Raw genomic sequence first — 13,481 nt, 5'->3', positions numbered from 1 at the left:
AAGAAAGTTTTGAATCGAGACTCTCATGGTGGCGGCCATTGTTGAATGTTGAAACACGAACGACAACTCTGCTAGGAGAATGTTATCAATGACGAGCAATCTCCTACGCAGTGGCGAATGCAAAAGGGAAGTAACTGAAAAATCGAGTTATCTCCAATCGGACTGGCTCGGTCTTTTACATAGGTCGCCATTGTGAAAAAAATTTGATGGTTATGATACCTTGGACGATGCTGTTCGCATCGTCAAAAATGCATTTGAGTATTAACATTAGCAACTAGAAATGGCGCGACAGAGGCCGACGCGTATCCCCACGCCGCATGTTTGACACAGGGGCGCCCAAGAGTTGGTAATGGGGCCATGCATAGTTGAGATTGACCGTATTGTCATAAGAGATGTTCAGTATAAATTTGAAGTAATTCAATGTAGAAATGAAGAAGTTAATGTAAAATAACCTAAAAAATAAGTGAAAATCTATACCCTAATTTCTCCTCCTCATCCTGCTCTCCTTACAAATCTAATAATGAATCAACTTCACTGTAGTCAATTATGTACATGTCATCCTAATTGGAAAGACTTTAATATGAGATGACTGAATATGCTCTCTTATAGCCAATCTTCTTGCTTCTGTTTCGGAAAAGTTATGTTTTGAGGTTAAATGGTTGACTAAATAGTAGCGTCTCAAAAAATTTCTATCGCAATCTTGTACACAACAATGAATATGTTGAATTTCGTGTCTGTCTTTGATGTGCCTGTTCAAAGTCCATCTTGCTTTAAATTGTTTCTCACATTTTTCCCACTTGAACGTTTTGACAGATTTTCAGTGATGAGTCTAAAATTGTAATTGCACAAATTGAAAGTTTTAGCCCTTTTATAGATTCTTGAGGCTATATTCCATGAGTTTCTCATGCTTTTTATGCTTGACTGCATTCTATCTCTTCTCTCATATACAGGTGTCCCTTTGCGCCAATATTTTACAATCCCTTGTATAAACATTAGATTGAGCTAAACCATTTCACAGATGAGTTAACACAAACAATTGAATACTAAATACATCTCTGCGCCACTACTGTGTAACTCTATGCGCCACTTTGATTTTTTTTTATCATTTGGCAGGTTATTTACTTACCTCCCTTTAAAGCTTATTACTCCCCTTGGATTTGTTTTTTTTTACCTTTGACCTTGAAGGATGACATTGTCCTTAACATTTAACCACTCAAAATGTGCAGCTCCATGAGATACACATGCATGCCAAATATCAAATTGCTATCATCAATATTGCAAAAGTTATGGCTAATGCACCATACCGGGGGCATACAAATAAATAAAAATCTCTGACCCGGCCCCGCCCCAACCCCCATAACTTTTGACCCAGGGGTCAGATCAAAATTCCGTCACTGTCACCGTCGCACATATGCTCATAGCTACCATGTATGTAAGTTTCAAGGTTCTAGTGCTAATAGTGTAGGAGGAGCAGGTGGCCAAGACGGACAGACGGACGGACGGACAGACGGACGGACGGACAGACGCACATCAATACAATATCCCCACTTTTCTCCGAAAAACGTGGGGATAACAAGGAACATCACCAATGGACGATCATTTGTTTCAGAAAACTTTTTGATATGACAATTTTTTTTACTGAGAGAATGCCTTGTAACAGCTCCTTACTGCACGAGGAAAAGAAAGCCTTTACATAAAAAATCGTGTATGCTACATGGTCAAAAAATTACTAATACTGAAACACAAATCTACATATAGCGGTTGAACTAATCCACATATGCAAGCTCAAAAATAGCATACTGGTGCAGCGCTTGATTGAGCCTATATCCGCTAATTTATGCATTTTAAAATGGCGATATTTTGTTGTAAGTCTAGATCTTGACGTATTTCATTTACAACACTGACCATTTTTCATAAAAATCCAGAGTTTGTTTAAATATTTACAAATGTTTTGTCTTCATGACCCCTTAAATGTACATACATGACATGGAGAGAATCAATGTATCATAATGCTCATGAGCAATTGCGTGATCCATAGGCGGATCCAGGGGCGGACGCGGTGTACGCCCCTCCTAAAATCGCCAAGGTAAAGTCAATTCATTTGATGTTTCACACTTAACTAGATCTAAATCACCTATTTAAACTTGTCAAAGCCTTCAAAATCACTTAAACGTGGAGCTTCCGGGGGTACTTTGATGAAAGTATATAAAGCGTGACATGCTCGAGAAGTGGTTGCCAAAGCCTTCAAAATCATTAAAATCTTGAAGCTTCAGGGGGGCTTCGCCCCCTGGACCGCCAAAACAATAAACTATGCACCTTTTTTGGCATTATAAGAAGGTGCTTTGATGAAAGTATATAAGGCGTGACATGCTCGAGAGGTGGTTGTCAAAGCCTTCAAAATCACTAAAATCATGTAGCTTAAGGGGGGCTTCGCCCCCCCCCCCCCCTGGACACCCTAGCAGGGCTTTGCCCTGCACCCACCATTGTATTTATAGGTTAGGACCCCCAGCAAATCTTTCAATATCCCGCCCCCTCCCCAGAAATCCTGGATCCACCCTTGTGATCTTGCATTGTGTCCATTATACAATTAAATAATCATGTCAAGTGCATACCTTTATTGTCATTTAACAATTTTATTAGAAAAACTACACATTGAACATGGAGAGTAAGTTGGTTCCTTTTTTCTAGTTCCTTATTCCTTTTTTGTTTAAGGAATAAGGAACAGTTCCTTATTAATTATTCAAGCTTAACATATTTGATATAGGGTTTTAAAGAAAAATAATGCATACAATTCTTCAGTAAATCAAAACAAAATAACTCGAATGCATTTACTGTATGTTTTACGTTACATACTAGTATTCATGTTTTTTCTTCGCGCTTGCTTAGGATTTCTTGTTTAAACCGAACCGACATTTTCTATTTCGAATACTTACTTCACATAAACAAAATCGAAAGCATATAACATTATTTTACATTTATTTTATATAAAAGTGCAATCTTGTAAATTTCAACATATGTGTTTGTATTTATAATCCACTTCCTTTTTCGCGGCTGAATAAGGAAAAAGGAACCAGTCCCCTATTCCTTATTCAAGCCGAATAAGTAACTGGCATGTTCTTACTTAAACATCAATGAAATTGATCAACAGCTAACCACATATAAATGGACATTATATATATATATATATATATTATATATATATATAGGTTGTATTTTTAAAAAACTAATTGCAATTACATTTCTACTAATGTTTAAGTAATGATAATCAAGTTCCTTATTCAGTTTGAATATAAGGAATAAGGCAATGGTTCCTTATTCCTTATTCAAATCGAATAAGGAACTGGAATGTTCTTTCTATTTATGAATCAAAATGAACCAACGAGAGAAATAAATCAACGAAAATTATTGTAAATGTAGGTCGGGTATAAAAAATATTAATTGTAGTACATTTCTACTTTGTTTTATTTAATGATAACATAGTTCCTTACTCGGCTTGAATAAGGAACCAGTTCCTTATTCATTATTCAAATCGAATAAGGAAATGGAATTTTCGTACTTAACAACTAAATTAATATGAATATAGAGACGCATTAATCATGCAAAATCACTGTAAATGTAGGTTTGGAATAAAACAAATTTATAGCAGTACATTTCTTCTTAGTTCTCTTTTGTAATGATAACCCCGTGTCTTTTTCGCGGCTGAACAAGGCAAAGTAACCAGTTGCACTATCTAAAAAATATGACTGATTACCACCGAGAACAGCGCCATTTAGTCGGTTCCCACGACCTTCAATCGTGCGCAAATCTTGAAGGTCGCCGGATGTAACGTAAGCAACACAGAGCGAGAAAACGCGCTTCGGCGATAGAAAATCTATTGAAATAAAAACACCCAAGTACAGGCTACAGCAGTGTAAGTTTTGGTTTTTGATTGAAAAAACAACGACATACAGGGGCATTTCGATGAAACGTTCCAGTCTTCTAGAGTCGCTGCTTCCGGTGCAGTCTCGCCTTTATGGTGACGTCAGTGACGTCGCATTACTGACAACGCTGTCCGAAATATTGGCATTCGGTACGAATACAGAGCGCAACTGTTACGCTAAGAACGGAGAAGGACTGTTTACCATCGCCGTTCTCTAAATCACACGGTCAATAATCGTGTGACGAGGTTGAAAGTTGCCTCATATACCGTTTGTCTGCACCAGCCAGAAAACGCGTATTTGCACTTAAACAAATCTATGAAGAAAACACACTTTTACAGCTAGTATGCGCGCAGGTGTTTAAATTATAAAATAAAAAAAATAAAAAAATATTGAGGCATCTCTGTGAAATTTTCCAGTCTAATAGAGGCACCCGGACCGCTGCCTCCGGTGCTGTCTTTCTTTAATGGTGACGTGTTGAAATCATGGTACATGTAGGTTCATATTAAAAATATTTATTGCCATATATTTCTACCTTGTTTTGTTTAATGATAACACAGTTCCTTGTTCGGTTTGAATAGCAAATAAGGAACTTGTTGTACAAGTATTACAAGTTGTGTACAAGTTTAAATTTTGCTCTCCGCACCAGTCCGTCATCGTCAAAAGTGACTTCTACAACTCTCGCACGTGGCCATTGGATTCGCGGTAAATCGATGCCTTTAACCAACACAATAATCATAAACGTGTATGTTTCAACGTCGTTTATGCCTCGTTTGTCTAACAGCAATTTAAGAAATATTTTCGTCTTTTACCACATCCAGAACTGTTCGAGAAGGTATTGCACTCTTCTCCAAAGTTTCTGAAGAAATAGGTCTCCCTTAACAAAATTGCCAGGTGGAGGCTCATGCTTGTTGTCAGTGGCTCAACGACATCCGGATTGTATATTTAACTAACGCTTAGCGTAGTGGGTATGATGTCCGTCCCACTGTGGGAGCGTTCTTTATGTCCCTCAAAGACACCAAGAACTGGTTCTACCCCGGAAACTGACTCGAGAGACTTCAACCGCCAAGTAAAAGCCAGAAGTGGTATCTTCGACGCATCTGTCCAGAAAATAAAAAAGGCTTTGATAAGCACCTCTTTTATTTAGTTTTGCACTCTTATTTTTTCTATCTCGTTCCCTCGACTAAGTAATAAGTTCACACGACATAGCTAACTCGTTCCCACGAGCTCGTAAGTCGTTCCCTCGAGTTAGTTTGTTATCGGACGAGATAGAAGAAAAGAGGTGTGAAATAAAAAAAGGAGTTAATGTTACCTGATTGCTACAGTAGAATAAGATAACAGCTTACAACAACAATTTGTTGTTGACTGCACTAACCGCTTCGACAGTTAATTAACATCTCTCGCTCGTGCAGACCAATGATCATCAGGTATATTTCGGACAACGTTGTCGTCAATAATACATCATTGACGTCACCATAAAGGCGGGACTGCACCGTAATTAGCGGTCCGAGTGCCTCTAGTAGACTGGAAAGTTTCACGGAGATGCCTTTGTATTTTGATTGTGAATTACAACTGCATAAACAAGCTGTAATTGAGTGTTTTCGACTTTCGATCACTTAAAACGCGTTTTCTCAATCATGGATGCAAACGTTATGTCCGGCGACCTTCAACACGATAAAAGGTCGCGGGGAAGCGAAGAAATGGCGCTGGTCTATTTGATAATATTATATATTTTTTCAAAGTTATAGCAACTGGTTACTTTTTCCTTAGTAGCAAAAAAGGGACCTAGGTTATCAATTTTATAAACTAGGTAGAAATGTACTACAATAAATAGTGTGGTACCCAACCGATATTTACAATCATTTTCATTGATTGATTGGTCACTGTGGTTCATATGAATTTATTTTTTTATGAAGAAAATGCCAGTTCCTTATTCGATTTGAATAAATAATAAGGAACCATTTCCTTATTCATTGTTTCAAACCGTGCTTGTTTGCGTGATGCGTACTGCTTAAATATATAGTTGATGACACCATTTAAATGAATTTAAAATCTGAGAGTTATATTGCAAAAATATGACACAAACGCTTCATTTCCCGTTTTATTTATTTTAAACATATTCATAGTACAATGGTAGCACAGTATTGTAGTATATTCGTGTTTTAGAATAATGTTCATGACGTTAAGAAACGTGTGGTCCGTATGGTCCGATAATCTGGTCCGTATGGTCCGCCGACCTCGTCCGTATGGTCCGCTAATCCGGGCCGTATTATCTGGGCCGTATGGTCCATGGTACGTATCATCCGTATACCATCGCATGCCATACCCTGTTTCCTATGTAATATAACCATTTCGAATATTTTTTTCTTGTATAGCTATAATGATTAAATATGACATTTCTGCAGTGAAATAACAGCAATGAAAATAAACAAATTGTTATTTTCACTGGTAAAAAAAATTCAGAACACCTTTTTCTATTTTTAGATTATCATAAATAATTTTATATATATTTTCTATGATCAGGAGTGAATTAAAATCGATATTCCACCGAATCCAACATTTTTTTTTATTTTATGCCTTTTCACCGTTTATTTACATTTTATTTTATGCTTTTCGGTGGTTTATAGAGAAATATCAGTGAATTAAAACTCATAATTTCACTGTTTCAAACAGTGAAAATTATCAGTGAAAATTATCGATAATTTTCACTGTTAACTGTGAAATGACGTCATTTTTTTCGACAAAATGACGTCATTATCCCAGCGAAATTCTTTAGTTAAACTCGTTAACAATGTGAAAAAAGGCATAAAATAAAAATAAAATTTTTTGGATTTGGTGGAATATCGATTGAAAAAGGGGCCAAAAAGAAGCAAAAATGTGTTCATGTCTGTGTAAGATCGTTTGTTATTTCACTCGTGATCGTAGAAAAATATTTTTCTATGATCACTCCTGAAATAACAAACGATCTTACACTGACATGAACAAATATCCTCTATTTATTTTATACCTAATGATAAAATATGACATTAATGCAGTGAAATAACAGCAGTGAAAGAAACAAATTGTTCTTTTCATCGGTGAAAAGAACAATTTTTCGGAACTCCTTCTTCTATTTTTAGATTATCATAAATAATTTTATGTATATTTTCTATGATCACGAGTGAATTAAAATCGAAATTCCACCGAAGCCAACACATTTTCTTTTTAGTTTATGCTTTTTCACCGTTTGTTTACATTGTAAAAGTGTTTAACTGGAGAATTTCAGTGGTGTAACGACGTCATTTCGTCACACTAATGACGTCATTTTGTAATTTGAAATGTATTGAGGCACGCCACAGGAGAAACTCCGAGAAAGGGTAACTTTTCAGCGAAAGGGAAACAGCTGCTAATTATATAACTAAAAATACTAAAAATAAAACTTTTTTTTCAAAATAAATTGCAACGGTTTCCAGTCAACTCGTACCTAAGTCAACTCGTACCCTAGTCAACTCGTACCCGATTTGGTCAACTCGTACTTTAGTCATTTTTTCAGATTGGTCAACTCGTACCTTTTTAATATTTATTCTTTATGGAAACAAATTGCGATGGGTGAATGCATGCATTAGATGTTTTTAATGTTTATTGCAGGTACGAGTTGACCAAATAAAGTTATATTTTGGCATAGACTAACATTACTTTTATGTTTTTTTAAACAAATATTTGTTAACTTCTTCCAATGCATGATTTTTATAAATATTACTAAATTTCAAAATAATTATCATCCATGTCGTTACACTTGTGTATTAGTTAATAAATGTTGTTGTTGTTGTTGTTGTTGTTGTTGATATAGATGCCTCAAATTATGGTTCGTCTGAAAATTAAGTCCATGATACATCAAGCAAAGATACTCTTACTCTAACGTACAGTTAGTCGTGTTAATATGTCAATTACGGAAGAGAAACCTATCACCGAAGGTTATAATATAAATTGACGTTTTATCTCTCCATTTGGAGACCGTTTACATAATTTACGAAATTGGCCTTTAAGTTGCGCTGCTTACCATTTTAATCAATGTGCGGGAACAAAAACTGTCACATGACCACAAATGCGAACGACCACGGCTATTTTTCGGATAAAACGTCAATCGAAGGTATGTTTTCTTACGTTTTCTCCGTTTTAGCAGAACACATGTTACAATGCCTTGGTGCACCGTACTCAGTGCGAATTCTACTTTTCATTGACGTATTGCTCATATTTTTAGGTATAATACTTTTTGAGAACATTCAATGACAAATATCGAACTTGACGATGTAGACGACCACACATCTTGTTTCTGTGTCCGTTTCTCTTTTAGAAGACCAAGTTGTCAATGTTTAACAGTACTAATAAGACCAACAGAACAGTTTCGAAATCTAAATGGTGTAAAAAGGTTATAAACATTGTCTTAAGTATAATTATAAAGGGAAAATAAATGTGCGAACGACCACACTTGAAAACCATTTGCGAACGACCACACTTTGTATATAAATTTATGCGAACGACCACACTTAATTATTAAACACTCGTACGAATGCACGCAAGCGCGCGCGCACACACGCGCACGCACGCACACACACACACACACACAAATATACATACATACACATGCAGATACATACATACACATTCATATACACATGCAGATCCATGCATAAATATGCAGAAACATACATACAGATGTAGATACATACATGCACATGCAGATACATACATACACATGCAGATACATACATACACATGCAGATACATACATACACATGCAGATACATGCATACACATGCAGATACATACATACACATGCAGATACATACATACACATGCAGATACATACATACACATGCAGATACATACATACACATGCAGATACATGCATACACATGCAGATACATACATACACATGCAGATACAGCAATAAATATGCAGATACATACATACACATGCAGATACATACATACACATGCAGATACATACATACACTTACAGATACATACATACATATGCAGATACATACATACACATGCAGATACACGCATACACATGCAGATACTTACATACACGTGCATATACATACACACGCAGATACATACATAAACATGCAGATACATGCCTAAATATGCAGATACATACATACACATGCATATACACATGCAGATTCATGCATAAATATGCAGATACATACATACACATGCAGATACACGCATACACATGCAGATACATACATACACGTGCATATACATACACACGCAGATACATACATAAACATGCAGATACATGCCTAAATATGCAGATACATACATAAACATGCAGATACATACACACATACACATGCATACATACACATGCAGATACATACATTAACATGCAGATATATAAATACACATGCAGATACATACTTAAACATGCAGATACATACATACACATGCAGATACACACACACACGCGCGCGCGCACACACACACATGCTAACAATAACAATAACTTTTAAATTTGATCTTTTTCAGTATTTTAACAAGATGCGACGAAAAACAAAGCTTAACTTACATAGAGTCAAATCCAGAAGATCGAAATGTGGTTATGCTGACATGACGCGAGAACTGCTTCAACTTGTCGCGAAAGATGATGTAAACGCTCGGAAAACTTTGTTGCCACAAAAGAAATTCATCAACACCAAGATCTCGAACAAATCAGCACACCTATGCATGACGCCTTCGCGAACCAACAAACGCAAACTGACACCGTTGAAATCTCCTATTAAGACTCCTTTCAAATCTCCCATTTACAAAGCAAGAGCAATCGGTAAGAGATGTCCATCGTCTTTGTCTTGATGTACGATGTCGAATGTATCAACAAGTCCAACAAGAGACTTTTTCTTAAGTGGTATCCGCTTTTTTAAAAGCATTGAGCGTTGACTTATCTGATAAAGAAGCACTTAACATAATTCTTTATTTTGCTCAAGCTCAACGAAGGGGACGGTGGAAATAGATTCCCTAAATATAAGCTTATGCGTTCAAAAATCTTCATAATAGGCCCGCCGTTTTTCAATTAATTTTTGTTTAGAACCTTTGTATACTTTAGTATAATTTAGTATATAGTCATAGAATATTCATGCATATAACAATATATTTTTTATTATAGACCATTTATATACCGTACGGGACGATCGCATAAATATCATCTGCTGGAGAAGTCTAAGGATTTATCATCAGAGTGTGACCAGAACTGTGCGGCATGCGTCTCTAGATTCAGAGCAGTCGTTACTGATATTACGATCAAGTAAGTTAGTTGGACTTACTGTAGGCTATGAAAACAAACTTCGTTTTGTTTATCCCGCTAGTACATATATGGCTTTATATGCTCAATTCCGATCGTTATGACAATACAAATATCAATTGGAAACCACGTGCATTGTTTAACTTTGAAATAGGCTAGCAATGTTTAAAGTTTGAAAAATATTTTTAAGTTACAAATACTTAAATACGAACCATATAAATTTGTTTCAATATATTTTATCATCATATTTGCGCTAACTGATGTTTAAAATAATAAAGCTCAATATGGTATTCAATCTTACAGAGACCATTTCTTTGATCATCGAAAAGGGAGTAAGAAGAAAGGCGGGACCGTTGATATGGACAGAAACTCTATACAAAAAGGCGCCCTTGGTGTTAGGTGGGAAAAAGCTAGAAGAAATGATTCCAAAATGATGGTTACTTCTAAAATGGGCTTAACAGACGTCATCTAACTTTCATTGTGTTTTGTGTACTATATTAAAACAGCAAAACGATGAACTCGAATGTAAATAATATAGATTATATACCAGCAACATGTAATGACATATTCATTTAAAGGTAAATATATGTACTTATGCGAACATTTACCAACTGAATGTGCATGTGTTTCTCCATATTGTATACGTATCCCATGCGTAAGTGGCGTATGTGGATGCGCAACTTATTGTTTAACTTGTTATACGTGTTAATATATGCATATTAAATTTCATAAATGAGGTGGAAGTCTTATGAAATATGCAGTTATTTACAATGGTGTTGAATGGTGAAACGAGTGAAAATTTATATTTGTATCCTTTCTATCACAAAACTGTACATTCATTTTATTAACCACAAACATTTTTTTCTGATTAACAATTTATTATAAAAAAATAATCAAAGACAAAGATCACAGTGCGGATATTTGCAAACATAAAACTGTCAGTCTAAAATGTATACTTATGTTTTCCTGAACACATTATCACAGAACATAAAAATAATAGCACTGAGTGTAAATAGTCATAAATCATCACATTAATGACTTCGCCATATGGAACATCAAGTATGCATTAATATAATACAAAAGCAAACCATCAATCAAATAGTGTTGAAACTTTTGACTAGAATTGTTTATATAATGTCTGTATTAATCAGGTTTCTGTATCGTGTGACTCATTTATACTTCAAATGAGCATAACAAATTGTATAAACTATTTTAATTAATCTACAACATCGTTATCGTTAACGCATAAAAAAACATTTACAAACGAAACATGAACTACAGAACAAGGTCTTTATAAATGATTTATCACAAGCACCAATTTATAACAAATACTATGTCACTAGAAAAACAGCAAACAACTCGTAAATGAAGATGAAAAATACCCACGAAATGGCTTCTTTCAAGCAGGTGAAAAACAATGTTGATGCCAAAATTGTGTTCCGAGTACACATTGATCACACACAAAAATTAGATTTTAGACGTAGATATTCGAATTTAGTCGCCTAGTTTCATGGAGCATTACTCTGAATAAATGGACATATCGACGGTTACCCCTCTATAAATACATATATAAAATACAATGATTGTAAGGTATATACCACAAAAAGCAATACTATGTTGATTGAATCGTTAAAAAATATAACAGCTAAAATATTGATTAACCAACACGTCCTCTGTTTGATTAAAACTCACACTTATGGAATCCGATTGCATCACATCAAAGTATATTTACAAGTCCGGTATCTACCGGCTTGGAGGTATTGCCATGTACATTATATTACTATAAGCTACTACAATGTTGCCGCAGTCGCTAAAATATCCCATTGAAAACTATGTATAATTATTGAAATATATATGCTACTAAGTGACTATCAACAAGATATCTACGTTTTAAGCAATAATTTTAATATTTTTTAAAACTGTATAATTAAGCCGAAAATTTGTCCCTATAAAATAGTGTTGCATCCACAAAAATTACGTCTTGTACTTATACAAAGTATGAACAACAGAACTATGAAGTTTCAGTTTGATGCACATAATTGTTTGTTGTTAAGTTCGCATGTACAATGATGCAGGTATCGTGAACAAGGTAAAACAAGAGAATTTACCTAAGTGAGAGGGGACAACTCTGCAATAAATAGCATGACATACACCAAAACGAAGTATTGTATATATTATAAAACTTATTTAAAAAGTTTCATTTTAATACACAACAAACTCCAATATACCACACAAACTGTGTTTGGACGGGTAAAAGGACCATGTATAAAATGTATGTAACTACACATAATCACTTCACGGACAGCACAATACAAATGCATGATTGGCGAACTGTACACTTGGCGTCGCTTAATTACTGCTGTGTACTTTCATGTGACGAGACAGGCTACTTCGATGCCGGAATACTTTGTCACACTTCAAGCATTTCAAGTTATGTTCTCCGTTGTGCATATCTATGTGTGCCTTTAAATTGGAATTCTCAGCAAAACGTACGCCACATTTATCACACGCAATTGTCTGCCCATTTTCCCGCCGCATGTGCTTCTGCAGGTCAGCATTTGTAGGAAATGACTTACTGCACTTGGTACACACGAATGCCTTCTCTTCGCCATGTACATGGCATCTACAATTATAATTATCAGTAAATTTTAATAGCGTTTAATTATATAAGAACCTTCTCAATTTTCTTACTTTAGTCAAAATATTTTATAATGGGTCAATAAGTATTAATCATATGGTGTAAAGCCCAAGTCTTACTATTGCCGGTGTAGCACCGCTTAATCCCGGTTTGATAGAGCCGGTAGGCCGGCGACTTCCGGGATGATCGATGGTTATTTTTTAGCGCGGTAACATATTCCCGGTTTACATCCTGGCAGAGTCCCGGTCGGCCCCGGTAGAGCTACGGTTTATCCCGGTGAGTTCCGGTCGTAGCCGGGGGAGTCCCGGTCGTAGTCGGTAGCGTCCCGGTGAAAGCCGGTGGCGTCCCGGCAGAGCTCCGGTGACATGCCGGTGGAGATACGGTGCTGCCCCGGTTGTTCCCGGTGCCGCGCCGGTTGTTCCCGGTACGTCCCGGTGACTCCCGGTTCATGCTGGAGGCAATAACCGTAACTCTGCCGTGATTAACCGGCTACAACCGGGGCTCCACCGGCACGAACCGTAGCTCTACCGGCATTAATTGGTGAAACGTAGCTACACCGGGACTCTGCCGGCATTCATCGGGGCTATACCGGCGTCAGACCGGGACGTTGCCGTAGTTCTGCCGGGGTCAAAAGCATC

General features: G+C 36.2%; 1 protein-coding gene across 1 annotated transcript; it reads left to right on the top strand.

The window, feature by feature from the left end:
- Positions 1 to 7,958: 7,958 nt before the first annotated feature.
- LOC127858949 (uncharacterized) lies at positions 7,959 to 10,668 on the top strand. Its single transcript, XM_052396318.1, has 4 exons — positions 7,959 to 8,046; positions 9,437 to 9,731; positions 10,071 to 10,208; positions 10,509 to 10,668. Exons 1-4 carry the CDS (start codon positions 8,002 to 8,004, stop codon positions 10,637 to 10,639), a joined length of 609 nt encoding a protein of 202 aa, XP_052252278.1. The 5' UTR covers positions 7,959 to 8,001; the 3' UTR covers positions 10,640 to 10,668.
- The last annotated feature ends 2,813 nt before the right edge of the window (positions 10,669 to 13,481 follow it).

Source organism: Dreissena polymorpha, chromosome 14 (genome assembly GCF_020536995.1).
Source record: "Dreissena polymorpha isolate Duluth1 chromosome 14, UMN_Dpol_1.0, whole genome shotgun sequence".
NCBI classification, from domain to species: domain Eukaryota; kingdom Metazoa; phylum Mollusca; class Bivalvia; order Myida; family Dreissenidae; genus Dreissena; species Dreissena polymorpha.
The sequence above is the reverse complement of the archived record's forward strand: the minus strand, read 5'-3'. Positions and strand labels throughout refer to the sequence as shown.

Coding starts and splice junctions, on each gene's coding strand:
- LOC127858949 (XM_052396318.1), top strand. CDS start 8,002: ATGCGAACGACCACGGCTATTTTTCGGATAAAACGTCAATCGAAG. Junction 8,047..9,436: donor GGATAAAACGTCAATCGAAG/GTATGTTTTCTT, acceptor GATCTTTTTCAG/TATTTTAACAAGATGCGACG. Junction 10,209..10,508: donor GTTACTGATATTACGATCAA/GTAAGTTAGTTG, acceptor TCAATCTTACAG/AGACCATTTCTTTGATCATC.